Raw genomic sequence first — 23,959 nt, forward strand, 5'->3', positions numbered from 1 at the left:
TACATTTATACTTAATACTGGCTTGGTAACATTGTGTCAGTTTAAAGGCTTCCTACCTTCTTCAGTACGCTGTCAGATTCTGTCCTCCGAAGATCTTCAGCTTCCTCTTTGTCACCATCTACACGCAAAACACACACAATGACAGTGAGAAAGAAGTTTTTTTGAATGAAACAAAAACCTTAGTAAAAGAGGTACCATAAAATTGGTTTGCAACCATCAGCTATATACTTTATACTGCATGAACCGTCTCATGTAGTGCATACAGTCTCACGTTTGCAGATGTTCATCTGGTGGCTGTCAAAGCCTCCGAAGGTCTCAGCTCTGCGTGGCAGACACACAGGTCCCATGTTTCCCGGAGTGCAGGCCACCTGCTGTCCCACAGCCCCTCCCAGACTGCTGTTCACCAGGGTCTGCAACATCTCCACTGCCACACACACACACACACACACACATCACTAACCGCATTACATTAAGTGAGTTACTAGTCCTGGAAGAACATTATAGCTGGAAATGAGATGTTGCCACAGCTGCCACCAAACACAAATAACTCATAAATAACACATCAGCTCCCAGACAACAGGTGGAGAGCAGCTGAAGACGCCGGTGGCATTTCTTACCCTCCTTGAGAGCGTCCATCATGATGGGCTCCCCTCTGGGGACGTCCTCGTTGTTAGCCCTGAAGAGCATTTTGACCGCCAAAGCCGCGTCGTCGGAAGAGCCGCACATTTCACGGAAAAGCTTCATCTTCTCCAGCAGGAGCGATACGATCTGCTCATCTTTCCTCTGGAGCATGTCTGAGAAAGAAAGGAGGTCATTTTGCTATTTGCCGATTTAGCCTAATTGGGGTCTCAAACAACATTTTGTAAAACTAAAAATCTTTTTTAGGTTTAGGTTTTTAGGTTTAATTAACTTAACGAAAGTCTTTAACTTAATAAAATAATTCTATATTATCACTATTAATAATTACGGATTTATACTATAAGAAATCTACACTGCATAATAGCATTATAAAAATTAGAAAAAAATCAAATATGTAGTTATTTTTATTAGGTTAAAAAGTAAAAAAAGAAATACAATAAAAAAAAAATATATATATATATATATATATATATATATATATATATATATATATATATACACACACACACACATACACACACACATACACATGTATATATATTAAAATGGGCAAAGAACAGAAAGAAAGCTGTTCACCTCTCATTTCTTTCGTTTTTGTTTCAAGCAGCTTCCTGTCTTCCTCTGTTTCACTCAGGATCCCCTCATCATCATCCTTTTCTCTGTGACACACACACACACACACACACACACACACACTTCACTTTATACATTTCCTAGTATTTTCTGAATGGTATTATCCAACTACCTTCATAATTTTTAATAATTAAATATTTTTACAATAATTTTTAATCTGTACCTTTTAAAGACGATCAGTATTTCATCAGTATTATTTAGTATTATCTAAATATCCATAAATCATGATAACTGAATAATGTTAATAAGGCTATTGTTTTGCAGAATATATTTTAATATTTAAATATTTTTTATATTGTTTAATGAAGTCAAAAAATCATTTGCTTTAGAGTTAAAATAAATGAATAAATAAAGCCCCTTACTATCCTATGCAATTTTGCTACTAAAACATATAGCAATCTCTTGATTCATTTGCAGTGAATGTCCCCCCGATGCAGAGGTAAGGACGTGAATATCTGGTACTCACATGGAGTGCATGGCGTCCTGAATGAGCTGCATCCAGGTGTTGCGCTCCTCGCGGGAGCTGGCGTGGACCTCCACCATCTCGGGGGTCGCGATGCCGGCGGTGATGAGGAAGAGGCCGCGCTCCTCGTGGGCCACCTCTCGCACGATCAGCTTCTGCAGGGAGATAACGGTGGCTCGCTGGTCCTGTTGATGAGAAGAGGAAGCGTGAGACACAGAACGAGGAGGGCGGAGTGAAGCCCCAAGAATATGCACGGAGGGAAAGAGAGATGGGAAACAGAGGAGGAGAGAAAACACCAGCGCACTGAACTGAACAGCAACTCTAAACCAAAGCATTAAACTTAATTTACCTTATAATGCGGCCACATTTAACAACAAAATAAACACGCATTTCCCCAAATGCAGGTCTATTTAGAAATTCATGATGAAACTGATCTAAAAGTAACTGGATGACGCGTTCGTTCTCAGTGCGTTACGGAGCAGAACAGGAAATGTTCTAGATTTCAAAGAAAAAGCTTTGTCAAAACACGAATGAAGGAAGCCGTGAAGAAACTTGACAGAAGTGCATTTGGTTTTATTGTACATTTTACAGTAAGGTTTAACATTGGTTAACATGAACTGAGAATAAACAGTACTTCTACAGCATTAGTTAACCTTCATTCATGTCAATTTTAGCATATACTAATGCATTTTTAAAATGAATTGTCTCTAAATGACAATTAAGAAGCTGAATAATCATTCTGCGTGTTAGTGATTTCAAGTTGACTTTAAACCTGCTGTCTGGGAAAATCCGATCACTCACCAGAGATGCAAAAACATATTTCTGGTCTTTTTCTTGGAGGAACACAAAGACGTCAGAAAGAAGCAGTGCGTGGACATCTAAGGATAAAAAAAAAGATGATGATGCTGTTACAGTAAAAATGACATTCCAAAATATTATATAATACCATTCCTGTTCTAAATAGAGCTTATTAACTTATTAATACTATTTGTGTGGAAATATGCAATATTTTGTATGTACCTTTGATAAGAAAGTAGCATTTTATCTTATGATTTAGTCATTAAATAATGAAAAATAACATAAAAGTAAAAAAAAAATAATTTTGATTCTAGTGATGATAAAGTAAATAAATGGCAGCTGTTATTTGCACTAAATGTAAATAACTATATGCTATTTACGCGACGCTATGCACAGAGAGTTATAGATTGTATTTACATTATGTTAAAATAGCGGGAACTATCAGCATCTCAGTATTGTATCGCATTATAAAAGAGCATGCAATAATGTATTGAATGTAAATTATACTTCTAATACTACTCTAATACTACTAATTCAAATTATTAAATGGATGCAAAGTCTTAGTAAATACAGACTCCTTAAATGTACGTATATATGTCTGTGATATTGCCATCCACTTGTTGGTCTGAATTAAAATGTAAATTCATTCTTTTGCGCCGGATGTCTTTTGGAGCGCTTAAATAGTGGTTTCCGCGGTAACGCTGTACACAAAGCAGCACGGCGCTCACAAACGCTGCTTTATCAGACATTACAGGAATGATGACATGGAAATGAGACCAATCATAGCAGATAGCATCACACAAAAAAGGGGTTTGGAAAAATCAATCATTAACCTAAGCATTTGGGAATTGCTGAGCAAGCAAGGTAAAAATATATGCATATTATGATTCAATTAAAGTGTTTTTTGACCTTGCATGCATGTCAACCTACTGTTGGGGACTCTCAGGAGCAAAACATGAACCTTTCTAAACCCATAATAGGGGCACTTTAAACCGGATAACATAGTTTGAAGAGGTTTCGTTTTTTTGAAACGGAAGAATCACCCACGTTAAAAAGTTGTAAGAAGTGGGCAGTGTTCTTCTCTACATGTTGAAGAAATGGCATCCGTCATGGTTTACAGTGAGAGTTTTACCCTTTAGTCGTCCGGCAGAGTTCTTCAGCTGCAGAGGACCGTCGTGGAGAAGCTTGCGGCTGCGCAGCAGATCTTCTCGGGCGAACATCTGGCCGCTCTTCATGCGCGTGATGGACTTGCTGTCCGTACGGCCGTAGATCTCTTTCAACCTCTTCTTCTTCTCATGCTCGTTCACTTTACTGTCCACTGAAGCAATTATATCTTTCACCAGCTGTAGCGCCTGCGTCAAGTCCTCAAAATCCTCCTCTGTCTCTACACACACACACACACACACACACACAGGTTCATATGAAATTGAATTGTAATAAATTCCTACAAACAATAAACCAGTCCAATTTGTTTCATTACAGTATTACAACTACAGGATAAAAACCTCTTGAGAGCTATAAGCTCCTTCTCAAATTGCCCCTGAAAGGATATTTGTTATACTTGACGCTCTAATTCACTTTAAAATCTCTTTGTTGGGAACGTGACCAAAAAGCCTTTCAGACTGGCTGCGCAGCAGTTGGAAGTGATTTGCGGTAAATGAGGAATGTTTACACGCTGCATGTCTCGTGCGTGAGGCACCGGGCCCATCCGTAAGACAAGCGTGTTTACTGAGAGGGAAATATTGGAGCTCTATTTAAACACTGACAGGTGAGTTGCTTCGGAGAGCCTAGGCTTGACTGTGCTTTTTGCCAGCGTTTCTGGCTCAAGACCAATTTCAGTGTCTGCTTGTCTCGTTTTTGTCTTGTTTTGCTATCTCATCATCTCTGTGTATTTGGAAAGGACACGGAGAACGTACAAAATCGAAGGAGATCCTGACCTTCGAAAGTGGCCAGCGATGTCTCAATCTATTATACAAAATAGTATCGAAAAAAATATATTTTTAAAAACAGACGCTATTGAGAAAGACTTCTGCAATTCTGAATAACTGTTTTAAGTTTCAACATTTAAAATATTCTGGGTTTTTTTGCATTGTTATTTGTGCTTTTATGTTGATGTGAGCCATGTTTTTTTTGTGCAACTTTGATGGACATTTGTGACTTAAAAAAAAAATAATAAAAAAATAATTACATGTGGTTTTGTTCTCTCTAATAATACATTTTTATGTTATTATAATTTTTTTGCAATTTCAAATGTATCATCTCTGTGTATTTGGAAAGTATCTCAAGAGTCACGTGATCTTTCAGACATCACTCAAAAACATTTTATATATATTCCTAATATATATATATATATATATATATATATATATATATATATATATATATATATATATATAAATAATATCTATATCTATAATATCTATATCTATCTATATATGTATATATCTATATATATCTATCTATATATATATATATATATATATATATATATATATATATATATATATATCTATATATATATATATATATATATATATATATATATATATATATATATATATATATATATAAAATCTATATTATTTTTTTCTGTTTTTGTCTGTCTTGAAGAATTGAGTCACATGGGTCACAAAATGAATTAGAGCTTCACTAAATATTAACCTTTTGCTAAAGTAACCATTTAGCCCACACACTATTGCTAAGAATCGACTGACTTTCTTTACAAATAAGACGTCAGCAGAAGCCACTAGAACCCCTGACAGCTAAATCTCACCTTTGGTGTGCTGCAGGATTCTCTGTAAAAGCACAGGGTACTTCGTTATCCGCTGAGTCACCAGTAATATGCACTCTGGGATGCTCAGACGCCGGACAACACTGCTGCTCATTTTTTTCTGGAAACAAGAGCACATTGAGCATCATTAGGTATCTTTGTGCATTTAGTGGGAGGAATGACCAACGTAATGAAGTGAGGCGTTTACCCTGATGAATGCCTGGAAGTGTTTGTCTCTGGCATGCAGCTCCTTGTAGAAGTTCACTGCTTCACTGTGTCGACTGCAAAATCTGCCATAGATTTTCTTCATGCTTTCTGCATTGGATTCTGAGAACTGAAGCGCATTACGTGGCATAAATCAAAGCTGGAGCTTGGATATGAACAATGAATCTTCTGTATAATTCAATTTAACTGAACAAAACTTTTTATGCTAATAAGATATAATTGAACACAATATAATGCAACATCACCACCCACAAGTAATGTAGTAAACTTTGCAATATTAGTAAACGTACTATACTTATGTATACTTTTTTTTTTCCATCACCCAAACCCCTTTGGCATAAAATATTTACTTGAAGTATCATCGATACATAATGTAATGTAATAATATCATATCATATCATAATAATAAATGTTTTATAATAAGTTTATATTTTAATGATTTTGAAATTTTTGATAAATTTTTTTTATGCTGTTTAATGTTTGCATGACATATTTAATGACATTTAAAAATAATTAATCTGCTAAAATATGTTTATTTTTAAATGATTTTAGCAGTAATAATTATAATATTTATACTTAATAGTTGTTTTGTATTTTTTTAAATCAATTTACAAACTCCAGTATGTTGTAAAATAATGAACATATTTTTCTATCGTTGCTGTAACATTTTTATTTTCATCAATTAAACTTGCCATAATAACGTCTATAATGTCTATTCAATTTCTACCAGTTCTCCAGTTTTTGGACTTTCAACCCCATTAGTAAGTAAACTGACAGGATGTAAATATTGTAAAAATTTTACTTTAAAAGACAGCAGATATCTTAAATAATAAAAAATGTGTTTAATCAAACTTTCAGACACTTTTTTTCTTTTGCTTTTCAACCATTAAGTATAAACGGTGTCATGCAGAAGAGTACGGTACGTCAAATTATCACAGCAAAGCAAAGAACGATATAATAGTATGCTAGTGTAGAATAGCAAGGTGCTTCAAAACTTAGTAGACAAATAAACATAAGTCTCTAAATTCAATTAAAACATATATAATCAAAGGTCCTCACCAGGCTGACTAGCACATCTCCTATCCTGTTGATTATGAATCCATCTGTCCCTTCCAGCTGGCCTTCCTTCTTCCTCTCTAGCAGAGAGCTGAAGAAGAACGAATGGAGCTCCAGAAGCTCTTCCAGCACGGGAAACATCTTCTCCGCCATCTGGGCCTCCAGCTGGAGATCTGTCAGCAGGCCCTTGCTGTACACATCAGACATGATCCGTAACGTCCGCAGGTGATGCATCTCTGTCTGGATGAGCTCTGGATTGATAAAGCAAGAGGATGTTTAGATCCAGCCATCTGGAAAAGCAGCACAATTCTTCATTCAGTCATTCAAGTGCATTCAGTTCTACCGTAGATGATGTCTTGTCTCTTAATGGCGTCTTTCTTGAGCTGCTTCAGATATTTTTTATCTACAGTCAGGCTCCAGGAGTCAGCTTCAAGTTCCTTGACATCTGTTTCAAAGTCTCCCATCAGCCGGCTGTCAATCATCTCGGTTCCTTTAACAACAAAGAAAATGTTTGCTCGTGCATCGCCAAAAAAAAAATAACGGGAACCCTTACACAACTCTAAAAAGCCTTTTCACTAATAGCGAAAGTGAGGAAGGACAGGAAAGAAGAACAAAATGAAAAAACACAGGCCAGATTTAAAACCACGTCTATGTACATGCACTAAACAAGTCATCACTCATTCGTTTTCATCTAAAGGTTTGTTTGGAAGCTTGTGAGAGAAATATGGCTGCTTACCTTCATCTAGAGACTCGTTGGATGCTGTAACCTTGATGGGTTTGTGGAGGGAGTCTGTGGATTGAGAAAGATACCGCCTGCTCCTCAGAGGTGTATCGTCAAACCTGCAGAAAGAGTTTAAGGTGCTGTTTTGTGACTTTGCATCTATTTTTAGTTAAATATTTTAGCTTATGATTTTGTTGCATCTTTTTTGGCTCTCTATAACATGTACATATCATTCGAAATATAATATTTTGATATATTTACATGCATATATATATATATATATATATATATATATATATATATATATATATATATATATATATATATATATATATATAATTATTTTGGATACAATGCAATGATTATATATATATATATATATATATATATATATATATATATATATATATATATATATATATATATATATATATATATATATATATATATGTATATATACATATATAAAAACCTGTAAAATGTGTTTATGACACTAACATCGCAATATTGTTGATGGACATGCTTTTCGAAAGGTTGCTGCTGTGGAAGGGCATAATACTGGTGGGCCGTCTGGACGGGACAATCACAGAATGCTCCTCTGGAGAAAAGATAGCAGACCAGGGCCGTTCCCGCAGTGTGGACGCTGCACACAGAATCACACGCAACATTAGGATCAGCTGACATTTTTAAAAAAAGTATAAAAAGAAAACAACAAACCCACATTTTGTTCGTAGAGTGACAACAGGCATAGTGGTGGACTCTGGTATAGCAAACTGTCGTTCATGAAACAGAAAAAAAGGAAGAGATTGATAACAGAACACACTTTTCTTGATGCGTAACCAAGGATACGGAACATTTTACAATAAAAACAACAACTCAAACCTTCATTCTGCTTTTGGGACAAACTGGGACGTTTTCTCTACAACTCTTGTGAACTCTCACATTGCAGTCTGCCAAAAACACACAATCAGTGAAAAACATTAGGAAAGTACTCATTTGCAGATGCTACATTCCAGATGCTATAAGCATACGGTATTATATTTCAGTTTTGCCACCCAAGCATAACCATAGTTTTTTCTCTTCGCGGAGATTTCACCTCCATGACCAAACACAAGGTTATAATATACAGTAGATTTAACTCAAGTAATTGTTTTTGCTATTCTGGCTCTTGGTCAAAGTGGTAAAGACAGTAGGCCTTAGGCTTCTGCATTCCTTCCAGTCAGGAAACTCCACCAAGCGCACAATTTAAATGCCATGGACATGCCAATAAAGCTCTAGAAATACACATCTGTCCTGAAGACCAAGATCATCAGATGAGAAAATGCTGTATTCATAAACAAAGCAACACTTTCAAACTCAAAGGTTAACTAAATATATATGATCAGAATCAAATTTACAATATTTTCCATGTTTATTATACCATTAAAAAAAAAAAAAGAAAAATGCATTTTGCATTTTCTGTATATATATATATATATATATATATATATATATATATATATATATATATATATATATATATATATATATATATATATATAAAACATTAAAAAATATATTATATATATATAACATAAAAAATTATATATAAAAAATGCATTTTTGTTTTTTTAATGGTATAATAGACAAGGTAAAAAAAAATTTCGTTGCTTATTAGCATTAATAACAAATTGGATGTTTAAACCACAAATTGGATGTTTGGACCATTTTCTACATCCCTAATCACACCCAATACCTAAACTTAACTTTCTAACTGTTAGTAAGCAGCAAATTATGAGTTTATTGAGGCAGAAGTCATAATGGTTTGTTCATAGTGAGAATCTTAAAATAAACAACTTGGCCTATATAGCTATAGACAGATGCTAAACTAAATTCAATGAGAATTACAGGACATTTATGCACATAAATATGAAAGTCAGATTAAAATATAAAACAATGACAAGGACAAAACAACAAAGACTTGTCCCTGAATGAACAGGATTTTCTCTTCAGCAGCTCCATGAGGAAGTGAATGATGTTACCAAAACTCCTTCCTATTTTTAAGCAATGGGTCTTTTGAAATGCATGACACAATTGTTCAGACATCACACTTTAGATCATTTACAGTCACACCTATTAGTTGCTTATCAGTATGCATATTACTAGAATATTAGCCATTTATTAGTGCTAATTAAGCACATATTAATGCCCTACTTAATACCTAAACTTAACTATCTTACTATTAATAAGCAGCAAACTAAGAATTTATTGACGGAAAAGTCAAAGTTAACAGTTAACAAGTCTTACTTATACTAAAGTGTTCTCTTAATTTCTATTATATATGCATCATGCACATAAGCCTGCTTTTTATTTCTCTTAAATAAAGGTGATGAAAGGATATACCTACAAAATGTTTGTATTAGGGAGTAAATAACAAAAATGGTGTTAATAGCAGTTGTAATAGCAAGCACTGAAACCCTCAAAGATGGAGTGCTTCTTACTTGTGCAGTTGACAGTATCTTTAGTGTTGAGGGTTTTGTTGCATTGATGGCACAACGCCGGATGCAGCGAGCTTGAAGTGCTGAACACGTGTCCGTTCACTGATTTCTTCTCTCTCTCTTTGGCCTCTCGGTCTTTCTCACGATTCTTTTCCTTTTCTTTTTCCTGCGAATAAGAAATATTAATACAGACGACAGACGTTAACACTTAGCGCTCAAATACGCCAGGCGCCGTAATGGCCTGTTATAGCTACTTCGGTTTAAACCCATTAACTTCAACCGCTCATCATTTTCTTTAATGGGATTTCCGCAAAGCAGTTCACAGCACCACTCGGTCTTCACGCTCCCCAAAACAAGGTGCGCTGTTACTGCAAACCGCTGGATTTGAGCACCGCAGATTGGAGCTAATAAGCACGCCACGCAAAAATCGGCTTTAGTTGGCACGCGTGACGTGACAGAAACCCTGCTTGTTTGTGCAACATCGTGAAAAATAAAAAAGATTGTGCAATGTCATTTCAAGCTGAGGGCATGCTCATCGTGATTCAGAGAGTCATGCACAAACATCCTCTCAATTGTTGTCAAGTTCTCCTGTTACAAAGTTCAGCTTCCTACTTGTAAAAACGGGTCCCAACGCTACAGAAATGACCATTTTTGGTCGTAAAAAGTCATAGCTACAAGTATCACTCGGCTTAATGTAAACATGAAATCTTATTCAAATCAAAAACACTGCGTTCAATAATGTGTTTTTTGAAATGCACTAAAAGGACAATGACTGTGACAAATCAACAATGTGCATGTCATTGGATCCCAATGTTAGGCAACTAAGGAGTTCACCATTTGTAAAAATGTGAACATCCAGAGGTGAGAAGAGACAAACACACATACACACGCACAAGACAAACCACAACAAAAAGCCAAAAGGGCAATTTATTGTTCTCCTCGAGCGAGGCAGTGTCTGAATTACAGCCTACCTCTTCTCCCTTCAAGGTCCTTATCCTCTGATAGCGGCCCTGCACCTCGCAAAACTTTCTATATAACATTACTGTAGGAGGCAGAGCCTTTGCAAGACTCTCGAGCGAGACAAGAAGTTCAGCATCACCTCAGATTTAGGAGGAAGTGATCCAGTTCGAGCTGGGAGGTGCTGTGAATCTTACTTCCTTTTTAAATTGCATCGTTGCCGGTCTCAGAACGCTAAAGTGCTGATGAAATCTCTACATTTCGGTGTAAAACACCCTTATGAAAAATATTCTAGCCAGTGAGAAGAGATGTAAGCCTTTCAGGGTATAAACTGATTGTGCATTTAACTCTAAAGTTCCAGCAAGACGCAATTTCTTTATTTCTTCATTTCTTCATTTTACATGGCACAAAATGTGAAAACATGTGAAACTAGGTATCTTTACATTTTGAGTCCTGAATGGCTTTTAGGAGTATTAACAGGAGGACAGTTCCGAAATGATTATAATAATGAGTATAATCATTCTAATATGAAACATTAATTAAAAAAAAAAATTACTTTTGTTTACCAGTGCATGTTATGTCTCTGCAGTTTGTAAATAAGGTACTGGCCCTTTAAAGGCAAAATGCTGAGCTAAGAGATGAAACATAATTGTGCCTCCTCTTCCTGTCTTATTTCCTCTAGTGCTCAGAAAGGATCTGACAAAACACTTCGTCATTCATTTTAGCAAATTCCTGTATTTCAGTTGATTGATACTAAGTCATCAGTATGAATAAAGCCAATGACCTAATCTACATTCTTCGTAGAGAGGAAATAACTTACAAAAAGTTGACCACAAAAGTCGACTTACTCTGGCTTTCTTGTACATTTTATTCTTCAAGTAGCTGAACGTTCGGCTCACTTTAGTGGTACTTTTTTCAAAATCTCCTCTTAAAGGTCCAGGTTCCTCCTCTGTGATGCTACATAAATATAAATACACATATAAATAAAAAATAAAAAAAAAAATCAAAACAAATACATAAATATAAATACACATATATATATATATATATATATACATATATATACACACACACACACACACATACACACACATACACACATATATATATACACACACACACACACATATATATATATATATATATATATATATATATATATATAAAAAAAAAGGAATGCATTACTGTGCTTCCAGAAATATCTAGGTATCTAACCTGTATCCCATTGAACTGGAGGTACTGGTGAAAGACGTCATGCCTACAAGGACAATGATGAAGTCAAATCAGCCTCACCAACAACAAACAGCCTCCATCGGCCCACGATACAGCCTGATTTACTTACACATGCAAAACTGGCTTTTTGCAAAAAGAGTTAGTGTTTGGTCAAGCAATTCGACCAGATTAAAACGATGCCATGAACATACCATGTGCAAGACCATTTAAATCATCATATCAAATTAAATTTAGATCATGAAATCATATCTAGTCGCATGTATGGGGAGAAAATGCTGTATTAGGTTCGTTCACTAAACCAACGAAACAAAAAGTAGCCGTCAAACTGCAAAAACAAGTGCCATTAGAGCTGGGTGATACAGGTAAAAATCTATCTCTCCATATCATGACAATATTTATACTGTATATAATGATATTTTACTTTGTCTTTTCATGGGGGGAAAAGTAAAAGGCTATCCAGATAGAACAGCTAACGTTAAAAAGTATAATGCTACACAAATGTAGAGTTAGCAAAGACATATGGCTATAATATGTGGCTATAATAATATGGCTAATATTTCGATGTATTGCCCATTCTTAAGTACCATAAACGTAGTTCATAGACATCATCTGAAGCTTTATGATTAGCCATGCACCAAAATGTTTTTGTTTTCATGAAAACCAAAATCAAAAATAAAATGCTGGTCATTACATTTGGTTAATTAGGTGCCCATTAGATGAGTCTCTCAATATTTCAGCTGAAGACATGGTACATATTGCTACTCTATCGTCATCAAACGTAAAAATGCGTTTTCACAGCTGAAGTTTACCTGTTTACAAATTGAAAGCTATGCAAAATTCACATTTTTCCAGAAGCCGCATTGCTCTGTATGAGGGACAGGTCTCAAAGGTGAAGTTTCTAGGATCATCTAGGGACAAGACGCTGGAGGCTATATGCTACTGTCCTGAAGATCCTACTGTAACTTACTTATGATGTCCTCCTCATCACTAGATGAAGAGCTGAGAGTAAAGACACTTTTAGATTTGGGGAGGAGCGGTGAGAGGTTGAAGGTAAAAGAGATCTGCCTCTTTCGCCGAATCCTTCCTATCGCTGGGCGGCCGCAACGGGGACGGAAAAGTCAGAGCAAGTACTTATTAAACCAGATGATTTAGGGCCTGAGAAATGGGTGGAGGATGACTAACACAAACCAGATGAAGAAAACAAATGATCTTATACTGGTACCACCTGTACTCGTGCAACTTCTGAAACGAGGATTTAATTTAAAAACAAATCCTCTATACTGAGAGAACAAGATGTTTCTTGCACATAATCTGTTATATAATTACTTCGCAGAAGCCAGAAACTGGAAATAAAGCTGCTTTACTTACTATCTATGTCCCGCTGGCTGATGGAAAGCATGGAGACTGATTTTGTGAGAGGGAGAGTCACAGACGGACCGCTGTGTCTGAACTGATGGTACTTTCTCAATTTCTGAAATCACAAACTCAGACGCTCAGTGGTTAAGATAAGAAACACGTGGGGTTTTTTAACCTATTAGCTACTTATTCAAATACATATTACTAGTATATTAGCCATTTAGTAGCGTTAATTAATATTAAAGCCGTATTCTACATCACTAATCCTAACATCACTAATACCTAAACTTAACAACTACCTTACTAAATATTAATAAAAAGCAAATTAATAATTTATTGAGGGAAAAGTTGTCAGTTAGCAAGTGTTACTGTTTTTTGAATTATTGTTTTTTGCTCAGGTTGTTGGCTTCAAGGACCATTTCAAATGCTTTCTGTATTTGAATTAGTGCTGTCAAACTATATAAATATATTTCATAAACATACTTTTTTTTCTTAAATACATATACACGTGTATGACAGTACATATACTATGTTAACAAACTTATTTTTTATATATATATTTATATATATATATATATATATATATATATATATATATATATATATATATAAACACATAATTGTATACATTTAGAAAAAGCATGATGTGTATATATATTAAATATAATTCGATATAATATGAAAATATAAATGCATACACAAATGTAAATATTTTCAAAATGTATATTAAGTAAATACATCTTTACAATTACATTAATCAGGAGACATTTCAGATGCTTCACTTTATTTATGTGAAGGTTGTTTTAAGTTCACTTAAATTAGGAGTTATTTTAAAAGTCTAATAAATGTTACAATTAAAAGTTCCTAATTATATTGTAATATTTAATGGCTATAGTTAATGGTTAAATATTAGGGGGATTTGTATTCATAGGGAAATCAGTATTATTTAATAGCAGTGATACTGGCCTTCAGTCATAAAAAGATGCCGTTAAACAAATATTAATAATGTTGTTTGTACATTAATGTAAAATTAGTAATTTTTTTTTTTTTTTTTAATCGACCAACAGCATACATTTTATGTGAACAAAAATGTATTTTGTATGCGATTAATCATGAATAAGCGTTTGACAGCACTAACGCCAAAATTTGGGAGACTCTTGTCTTACCTGTCCACCTGGACTGCTGCATTCTCCCAAATCGGACTCGGGACCTTCTTCTGTGAGAGACATCAGAGAGCCCCTCTCCTCACTTTCCTGCCTCTGAACCCCTCGCTGATCCTTGGATGGGCCTCCAGACTGAGGTGTCCAACGTTTGCCATCCTCAATCCCTGCTGCTAGACCCTCCAAACTATAGCTACAACAGAGCACATCAAAAAGAACTCAGTTATGCTAAGAAAAATAAAGAAATACATACAATAATACAATACATACAAATAATCGGGATTAATCGCATCCAAAATAAGTTTTTGTTTACATAATGTATGTATACTGTGTGTGTATATTATATATATATATATATATATATATATATATGCACAAGCATATATATATATTAAGAAAAATGTTATGTTTATATATTAAATACACATATATAAAATATAATAGCATAAATATATACGTTTATAAATGCAAATATTTTCAAAATATATAATGCATGTGTGTTTGTTTATATATAAACAATTTAAACTGTACACACACACACATTTTTACTCTAAACTTTCATTTTGGATGCGATTATGATTAATCGTTTGACAGTGCTAAAGTAAATGTAAAAAAAAATAATAATAACAGCAAAAATTGCAAATAAAGCAGCTAAATTATGAAAAGTGTAAAATGATTAAAAAAAAAAAAAAAAAAAAAAAAAAAGTAAAATGTGTAATAAAATAAAAATGTGCATTAAAAAAAAACCCAGAAAGAAAGACGCCTTAAGTGACACAAACAAAAGCAAAGCTGTGAAGTACATACATTTCCAAAACTATCTGAAGAACAGATGTTCACACAACTACGAATGCAGCGTTTAACCGGTTCTGCGATTAACCTCTCTTTAAAACGTCACGGTTAGTTAATCGTTTCTGTAACACAGAACGAGGCTGTTGCAGTTTGCGCAAAAAACAAACAAGGCTACACTAGCGGTGCACCAGCTTAAAATAACGTGCTTAGAAACATGGACCATCGAGGCTACTACATGCATTATTAACTGCGACAGAGGAATCAAACAGCGATGCTTTATTTCCACCAGAGAAATGTCTGTCGATAGTGTTTCGGACCATTTTGGGTACACCGAGGTGGTGTCATTTAAATACTCGTGTAAAAAAAACTGCTGCTAAAGTGTGAATAGATAAGGGATAACGCACGGCTAGCTGTACACCGAGCGATTTTAATACACGGCATGAAGGCAAGAACCATGTGACGCTCGCTAGCTCAGCATTCTGCGCGCTTCAGATAAGAACCAAAATAATAGACAATTTTCTCAGGCTACATGTAAAATCATATGAATATGAGTGTCCGAACTGCGGCCCGTGGATGAATTTTAAGCGACCCGCAGCATTAAAATACATTATACATTCATAAAACATGCAGTTTCACAACGTCACTGCAAGATAACAGCCGTATATTTCAGAGGTAGCCTTAAAAAAAGTAATAACAATTTAGCAACTAACATCCGTTCTCATTTCTGTAACGCATGACGATTCGTGAAAGCGGCAATTTTGTGCTTTTATTTATTCAATATAAATGTGTTAATGGACATAAAGTCAATCTAAGTTATAATTATTAATACGTTAAAAAACCTAGGCCTATTTAGAAATCAAGAAACTCAAGCTACTGCTACTATAGAGAGAGAAGCAACCGGCCCCCAGTGTGTCTGCTTTGTCGAATCCGGCCCCATTTAGGAAACGTTTGGACACCCCTATTATAAACATCGTAAAACTGAATAGCCTACGTATGTCTATGGACGATTTTGATAGTATTTCATTTCCGTCATTAGTAACAGTTTCCCCTGTGGGATACAACTGTATTTACTATTCCTGTTGTAGCATTATTCGTTAGTAAACATTAAATACATCTCTGATCTATTTCCGTTAGTTGTTTTCAAAAGAGAAATGCTGTCGTGGATGTTTAAAGAGCAGAGGTCAGGGAGAGACCTCTATTTTTTATTATTATTTTGTGCTGTATTGTTGGTTACCGTTACTTATACTGTAATTTCTGTTTCAAAAGCCAGCAATGAATAATAAATGTTTAAGGAGTGTTCGTGCGATTTTATACACTAGTAATGTTGCGAAATGAATAAATGCGTAATCGTAAAACCGTGATAATCAAACCCGCAAAAGCTATAATTGTTGCATCCCTACACATAACCTGTAACACGGACTGTGTATCTGTCCCTCACTATTTTACACCCAAAAAGGCACGCACGTGTCCACAGTGCGGTGTACTACTGTCCAACCAGATGCAAAACATGCAAAGCGGATGTTCATGTCGCACTACACCCAACACAGACAAGTAACTCTTTTAACTCATGCAACTCATGTATTATCCGATATAATACCTTTTAGAAAATGCCGCTCCTTAAATACCCAAGTAAAATGCAAAGCTAGGCTGTTTCTTTAAAGTCTAGCATTTGAAAATAGTGAGTTTAAGAGACACCGTATCTCAGAAGCAATGCCATATACAAAAAACGAACTCAAAGCAGCACAGAGAAGAGCACAAAAGCAAAGAAGTTAACTGCACACAATACGCTGATTTTTGATCTGACATAAAAATACTACTGTACTCATGTCAATCCGGTCTAAATGCTATTTTACATTTTAGTGCGACATTCTGAAGCCATTCTGAAACATCCTCTTACCTGACATTCGGACCGTTTACGAGAAAGACAATATTAGTCATCATGTAACAACATCGACAACAAAAGCTACACAGCAGAAAGCAGCTCCTCTAAGTATCCCGCAGCGACGCAGCTGACTTTTAAAAGCCGTCATCTCTGTAAGCTGCACCGAGGCTGACCGGAGCAGCTCAGAATAAGGCTTAAACAAACGCTTGGCTTTGCTCAGGCAAACAGGTAATGCAAATGATGATGCAAAAGCTCTTTGTGCTAGTCGGAGGGGCTGGCTCTTCGGTTGGATTTACAGGAAGCTCGCACACGACGGAGTACCTGATGAGCTCTCTAATTTCTTCCAGCTCTCGACAGGGTTCGCTGGGGCACCAGCTCAGACTGACCAAAAAAAAAAGGGGGGTTGCCAGGGGGTATAGACCAGTTAGAGGGGTAGTAGAGTGGAAAAATGTACATTTATTCAGTTACCGGTTTGTTAAAAGATACTGGATAGATTATTATGCTCATACAGAGTGCGACAGTAGGGTTACAGATGTTAAAATCCTATTATTTTCTCTGTAGGTTTAGTTAAATTATATCTTGCCGTCATTACAGCGTGGATGTGTGTGATAAAGGTAAAGTGAAGCACAGTTCAGCACAGTTATACATACAGTACAGTAAGTTTTGGGCAGGTGTGAAAAAATGCCGTAAACAAAGAATGCTTTCAGAAATATAGATAACGATTGTTTATTTTTGTCAATTTACAAAATGCAAAAGCAAAAAATCTAAAATTGAATCGATATTTGGCGTTATTACCTTTTGCCTTCAAACCAGCATCAGTTCTTGTAGATACACTTGCACAAAGTCAGGGATTTTGTAGGATTATAGTCAGGTGTATGATCAACCAATTATACCAAACAAAGGCTAATGATCGCCGATGTCACACGTAGGTTGAAAACCAGTCATGAGCTGAAACAGAAACGGCTGTGTAGGAGGCTTCAAACTGGGTGAGGAACAGACAAACTACCAAGGTGAGGCTGTGAAAGACAGTTTCGTGTCATGGCAAGATTGAGCACGGCAGCAAGACGCGAGGCAGTTATACTGCATCAACAAAGTCTCTCCCAGACAAAGATTTCAAAGCAGACTGGGGTTTCAAGATGTGCTGTTCAAGCTCTTTTGAAGAAGCACGAGGTACAGGTAACGTTGAGAACATTGAAATCATTGTCCAGCAGTGTCGTCAACTCAAGACGACAGTCTGGCCGGTGGGAACAAGGCCAAGCAACTCAAGTATGTAAGAAAACATTGGAACTGGGGTGCAAAAAAATGGCAGCAGGACTCAAAACTAGAAATATTTTGCTGTAGCAGAAGGCAGTCTATTTGTTGAAGGGCTGGAGAGCTGTACAATAATGAGTGTCTGCAGGCAACAGTGAAGCACGGTGGAGGTTCCTTGGACATTTGGGACTGCATTTCGGCAAATGATTTGGTCAGGATTAACGGTCTTCTCAATGCTAAGAAATACAGGCAGATACTTATCCATCTTGCAATACCAGGTACCAGGGAGGTGGATGATTGGCCCCAAATTTATTCAGCAGCAGGACGATGACTCCAAACATACAGCCACTAAGCACATAAACACTCAAGTCATTATGAACTATCTTCAGCGTAAAGAAGAACAAGAAGTACCGGAAGTGATGGCATGGCCCCCACAGAGCCCTGATCTCAACATCATCGAGTGTGTCTGGGATTACATGAAGAGACGGAGGGATGTGTGAAAGCCTACATCCACAGAAGATCTGTGGTTAGTTCTCCAAGGTATTTGGAAGAACCTACCAGCCGAGTTTCTTCAAAAACTGTGTGCGAGTGTACCTAGAAGAACTGCTGCTGTTTTGAAGGCAAAGGATGGTCACACCAAATACTGATTTATATTTTTTATATTTCTCTTTAGTTCATTCACTGCATTTTGTTCATTTATGGAAATACATTTTTAACACTTCCATTTTTGAAAGCATTTGTTTGCAGCATTTTTTCACACCTACCTATATATATATATATATATATATATATATATATATATATATTATGGCAAATTTTTTCATTATTTTAATTTTATTTATTTTTTTATGGGTTTAATTGGGAAATTTTCAGTGCTGTGATAAAAATGGCAATCACTGTTGCACTCTATAAGGGTTTCAGATGCTAAAGGACATCTCGAAAAAGAATATGAAAGAAAACAGGATACCTTCTTCGGTAGAACACAGGCTTTTCCTCTCCTGTACTTTGTACAGAGCTGGAAATGAAAAGATGATAAGAGGGATGAGATGAAATGGAGAAATTAGAGATTTATGACTACAATACATGTCTGTGTAAGGTAAAAATAAAACTACTAAAGTATGGAATTCCATCTCAAAAAAGAGTGAATGCAAACGAGTAACTGAGGGAAGAACAAGGTGAGAATGACTGAAAAAGCATGCAAAGGCATGTTTTGCTCTTTTGTGTTTAAGGTGCTAATGCATTAACATTCAGTACGTGAATGAATTCAGTGCCTCAAAACATGAAAACCCAAATACATTTTAGGCAGTAATCTGTGATGCACATTTCCATCATATTCGTTTATTGCTGTAGCACTTTTATTACAAATGGAGTGCAAACTCCTTATTTAAAAACCATTTGGTAACACTTTACTTATTTACGTACACATATGTATACTACTTTTCAAAAGCATTAACGAATACTATTCAGTAAGAATGCATTGAACTGATCGGATGTGATGGTAAAGGCATTTATAATTCTACAAGATTTTTATTTCAAATGAATGCTGATGTTTTGAATTTTCTATTTCTGAAAAAAAAGTGTTAATCTATACATCCATTTTCAAAGTAATTATAAAGTCAAACGTTTCTGAAGGATCATGTGGGACTGAAGACTAAATATTCAGCATTTCAATCACAGATATAAATAAAATTTTAAAATATATTAAATTTGAAAACATGCATTATAAACTAAAATAGTATTTCACAATTTTATTGCTTTTTCTGTATTTTTAAGCGCATAAATACAGCCTCAGTGTGCAGAAGACGTTTACAAAAGCCTTTTCAAAAATGAAAATAAATAAATAAATGACTACTAATAGTAGGTGCATTGAAACATTATGACAACTAAGCAAAAAAAACCTGCCTTAATATTTTTATTTTGATTATTATCATTTATTATTAAAGCCAGTAGAATAAATACTACTATAATTTTAAATATATAATTTATAGGTTATTTTAAATAGTGCTGTCAGACGATTAATCGTGATTAATTACATCCAAAATAAAAGGTTATGTTTACAGAACATACAGTGTATATATATTTATATATGTATACACACACACACACATACAAAAATATTTACATGCATAAACTTTTATATATATATATATATATATATATATATATATATATATATATATATATATATATATATATATATATATATATCTTTTCTTTTTTTTTTTTAATTATTATTATTATTATTTTTAATATATGATATTATATATAAATGCATTACATTAAATATATAAACAACATATTTGTCTTAAATATATACATGCATGTGTATGTGTTTTTATAAACATAAATATACACAGCACACACACACATATTATGTAAACAAAAACTAGTTTAGATGCGATTGACCGACATTAATCGTTTAGCAGCACTAGTTAACTAATGTACTGAGGATGAATTTTCACGAAGCAGAAAATATTAACGGTTGCAATAACAGGCGTGGTCTCATGTACCTGCGCTGATTCATCTCTTCTTCCCCTCCCTGGTTCTTCCCGGGACCCCAGCTGTGTCTGCGGAAGGGAGAGAGCGAGCGAACGGTGGAGCGGAAGAGAGAGGCGGGCAGAGGCACCTCCGTTAAGCTGTCCTTGGCCTCCTCCTCCGCCTCGGCTCCGTGCCGCACCTCCTCTGAGCTCTCGGCCGAGGAGCTGGGATGACCCACGCTGGCCGTGTCGTCTGTGGAGGAGCAGGAGACGGACACCTCGCTCGTGCTGTCGCCTCCAACTACTGCCTCCTGCCCCGAGGCAACAAACAGTTACAGTTTGTTGTTCAAACAGACGAAACATTACTCTATAGTACTATAAAAGTATAAAGTGCTATAAAAAAAAGAGGCTATATCTCGTCAATGATAAATGGGAAGTGGATAAAAGAAGAAAAAATGGTTCAACTTAAAGAACTCAAGCAGTTACGCTGCCAAAAATGCTATTAAGAGTGTTTCAGTATTACCTTAAAAAAAAAAAAAGAAAAAAAAAAAAAAAAAAAAGGTAGCACTGTGACAGGAAAAAATTATTTTAAGAGATTCCATGTTCTTTATGATAGAACTATGTTAGTTTTTTTTTTTGGGTTTTTTTGTATTTCTTTTTAACTTTAAAGGGGTGTGATCTCACGTTTTCCTTTCTCTTTGGAGTGTCACAAGCTGTTAGTGCATAGATGAGACCCCTAAAGTCACAAAGACTTCTCTACATCACAGTATGAGTTTATTTTCATAACAGAAGGCAGAGCTATTGTTTTCACCGTAGCTTTGCTGCTGGCGCCATGCTATGAGCAGCGACAGGTAATGTTAGTATTGTCTGTCCTTTCTCCAATAATGACAAATGGCAAATTTTGGCAAAAGTTTTTGTATAGTTTGGGATTTGTATGTTTTTTGATAGTTTGAGATTTATTTCACACTAAAAACACTGATCGTGACCTGAAACGGGCATGACACAGATTTGCAAAAATTTGTATAATTTTGTGAGGGGTTTTGTATTTCTAATTAGCTTATTTTTTAAATTAAAAAAATTAGTAGTATATTTTTTTATTCAGTTTAAGTCATTTTAGTACTTCAACTTAAACGAGTGATTGAAGCAGAGACAGCACGTTTTTTTAATCTAATAATATTTTGTACTAGATTACTTAAATTTAAAAAATATATATTTTTAACAGTTTCATCAACAATAATAAAAATCATCATACATTAAATAAAACGTAAAAAAAATATACTAAAGACTGAAATCTAAAATGTTTGCTTTAATAAAAATTCCAAATTCAACCTAGAACAAATATAACATTGCTTTATTAGCATTTTGGTTATTTTTAGAGCCTTTCTCTTTCTCACATTTTACCTTTTTTTTTTTTTTTCCCAACAGTCCACTGCAACTATATGCCGTCTATAACTTTAAAGTGAATACGTACGTCACTGAATCATCAGCAGGGTGAAATGAGTCTGCTAGACTGACCGAGACGTCTACACACACACACACACACACAGACTCCTTATTTTCATCCATCCAGGCATCTTGTGACACACACAAACCGTAACCTATGATCTCACACATCTAAACGTAAAGCAGTCGTGAGCTTCCTCGGTGTGCGGTTCCGATGAGTCTATTGTGCCGCGAGAGACAAGGTGAAGAGGATTTGAGCTTCTGACACACACTGAGGGTTTTGTCGGTGCTCTGGGGGGTGAAAGCCCTCTATTCATGTGCTCCTGAAACGGTTTCTATTGAGCATGTGTGTGAGGAAGCAGAGGGGGTGGTTTACAAGCGTGTGTGTGTGTTTGTGTGCGAGCGTGCAAGAGGTTTAAAAGGGTTCTAGAGAACTTGCAACCACGTGACCCAGTGGAAAAAAAAAACCCTTTTAACATTTAGGTGTGCAAAAAAAAAAAAAAAAAAAAAAAAAAAAAATCACCAAACCCGCCCCAAAAAAGTGTGTCGAGTGAACAAAAATGTCCAGCTCGGTGTGCATCAATCGGATGAGTCTCACGAATTTCTTCTCAGCATTATGTGGTTATTATTGGTTTTTGTAAAACTATGGTTCACAAATGGGTGCAGGATGGTTAAACAAAATGAAATTCAAATATTTGATTTAAATTGAAAATACATGCGTACAAAAATATATTTAGAATATTTCGCATTATTACTAACGTATTCTTCATTCTGAAAGCTGGTCCACGATCATGATATTAATCGAAACTATTTTACACCTTTTTTTAGAAACTGACATTTTTAGAAATTAGAATGTTTTATTTTATTTTTCTAGAAATATAAATTTTTTTAATATTACGCGAAAAGCTTTTCTTTTTTCAGTCATTTGTCCTCTTAGCGATGGCAAAAGCGTCAACATATCTTGGGGACTGTGGCAGGAAAACATTCGATAAGGAATCACTTTTATTATTCCTCATACTTCAAGTTAGGGACTTTTCAAAGCTCTTATGCATGAGTCATCCTGCACATTCGTGCAGACATGGATGAAACCTCAAACCACGTAGCTTGTCCTGTGCTCTATTTTCTCTATATAGTGAGCAGACTAACAATTCTTCCTGTTGACCGGATATTTTATTTTTTTTTTAAATCAAAGTAAATCCATAAATGAATAAATAAATATATAATACATTATACAATTTAATGAAAAAAGCGTATATCACTGCCCGATCTGGCTAACAACATGCACGTCTTCAGAAAAGCTACGAATCTTTCTCTCACCTTTCTGAAGATGTTGTCCTCTCCAGTGTCAGGACTAAGAAATCCATCCGTATCGCTTCCCGAGTCTCGAAATGTGACCGTTTCTGAATTGCAAGTGTGAAACTCTGGATACCGCGAACTCTCTGCAAAAAACACACGCATTTTTACACAAACGGCCGGCAGACGTACAGCTACCATGAATAGCTGTGTGCCCAAAAACAATAGCTTGTTCACCCAGTTAAAATCAGTCATGAACAAATCCCCACAGAAGGTCTCTTACTGAAGCCCAATGTCCAAAAACCATTCGTTTTCCTCTGTTCAACAGCAAGTGTT

At 35.3% G+C, this 23,959-nt stretch overlaps 1 protein-coding gene across 4 annotated transcripts in view; it reads right to left on the reverse strand.

The window, feature by feature from the left end:
* LOC122348712 (A-kinase anchor protein 13-like) overlaps positions 1 to 23,959 on the reverse strand; it is a 64,376-nt gene that overhangs the window by 8,207 nt on the left and 32,210 nt on the right. For 3 of the 4 annotated variants that reach the window (XM_043244506.1, XM_043244503.1, XM_043244505.1), the window contains exons 10-33: positions 23,648 to 23,769; positions 20,921 to 21,198; positions 19,378 to 19,425; positions 17,481 to 17,540; positions 14,495 to 14,681; positions 13,341 to 13,443; positions 11,955 to 11,997; positions 11,588 to 11,696; positions 9,786 to 9,948; positions 8,188 to 8,255; positions 8,027 to 8,078; positions 7,804 to 7,948; positions 7,321 to 7,424; positions 6,928 to 7,074; positions 6,588 to 6,835; positions 5,512 to 5,637; positions 5,307 to 5,424; positions 3,666 to 3,917; positions 2,537 to 2,613; positions 1,739 to 1,920; positions 1,216 to 1,298; positions 618 to 794; positions 272 to 424; positions 57 to 118 (exon numbers count right to left, since the gene is read on the reverse strand). In XM_043244506.1, the coding sequence (XP_043100441.1) occupies positions 57 to 118; positions 272 to 424; positions 618 to 794; positions 1,216 to 1,298; positions 1,739 to 1,920; positions 2,537 to 2,613; positions 3,666 to 3,917; positions 5,307 to 5,424; positions 5,512 to 5,637; positions 6,588 to 6,835; positions 6,928 to 7,074; positions 7,321 to 7,424; positions 7,804 to 7,948; positions 8,027 to 8,078; positions 8,188 to 8,255; positions 9,786 to 9,948; positions 11,588 to 11,696; positions 11,955 to 11,997; positions 13,341 to 13,443; positions 14,495 to 14,681; positions 17,481 to 17,540; positions 19,378 to 19,425; positions 20,921 to 21,198; positions 23,648 to 23,769 (3,107 nt within the window). The remainder of the gene's footprint in view (positions 1 to 56; positions 119 to 271; positions 425 to 617; positions 795 to 1,215; positions 1,299 to 1,738; positions 1,921 to 2,536; positions 2,614 to 3,665; positions 3,918 to 5,306; positions 5,425 to 5,511; positions 5,638 to 6,587; positions 6,836 to 6,927; positions 7,075 to 7,320; positions 7,425 to 7,803; positions 7,949 to 8,026; positions 8,079 to 8,187; positions 8,256 to 9,785; positions 9,949 to 11,587; positions 11,697 to 11,954; positions 11,998 to 13,340; positions 13,444 to 14,494; positions 14,682 to 17,480; positions 17,541 to 19,377; positions 19,426 to 20,920; positions 21,199 to 23,647; positions 23,770 to 23,959) is intronic. The other variant, XM_043244507.1, reaches the window with a different exon arrangement.

The sequence above is a fragment of the Puntigrus tetrazona genome, chromosome 7 (assembly GCF_018831695.1).
Source record: "Puntigrus tetrazona isolate hp1 chromosome 7, ASM1883169v1, whole genome shotgun sequence".
Classification (NCBI taxonomy): Eukaryota; Metazoa; Chordata; class Actinopteri; order Cypriniformes; family Cyprinidae; genus Puntigrus; species Puntigrus tetrazona.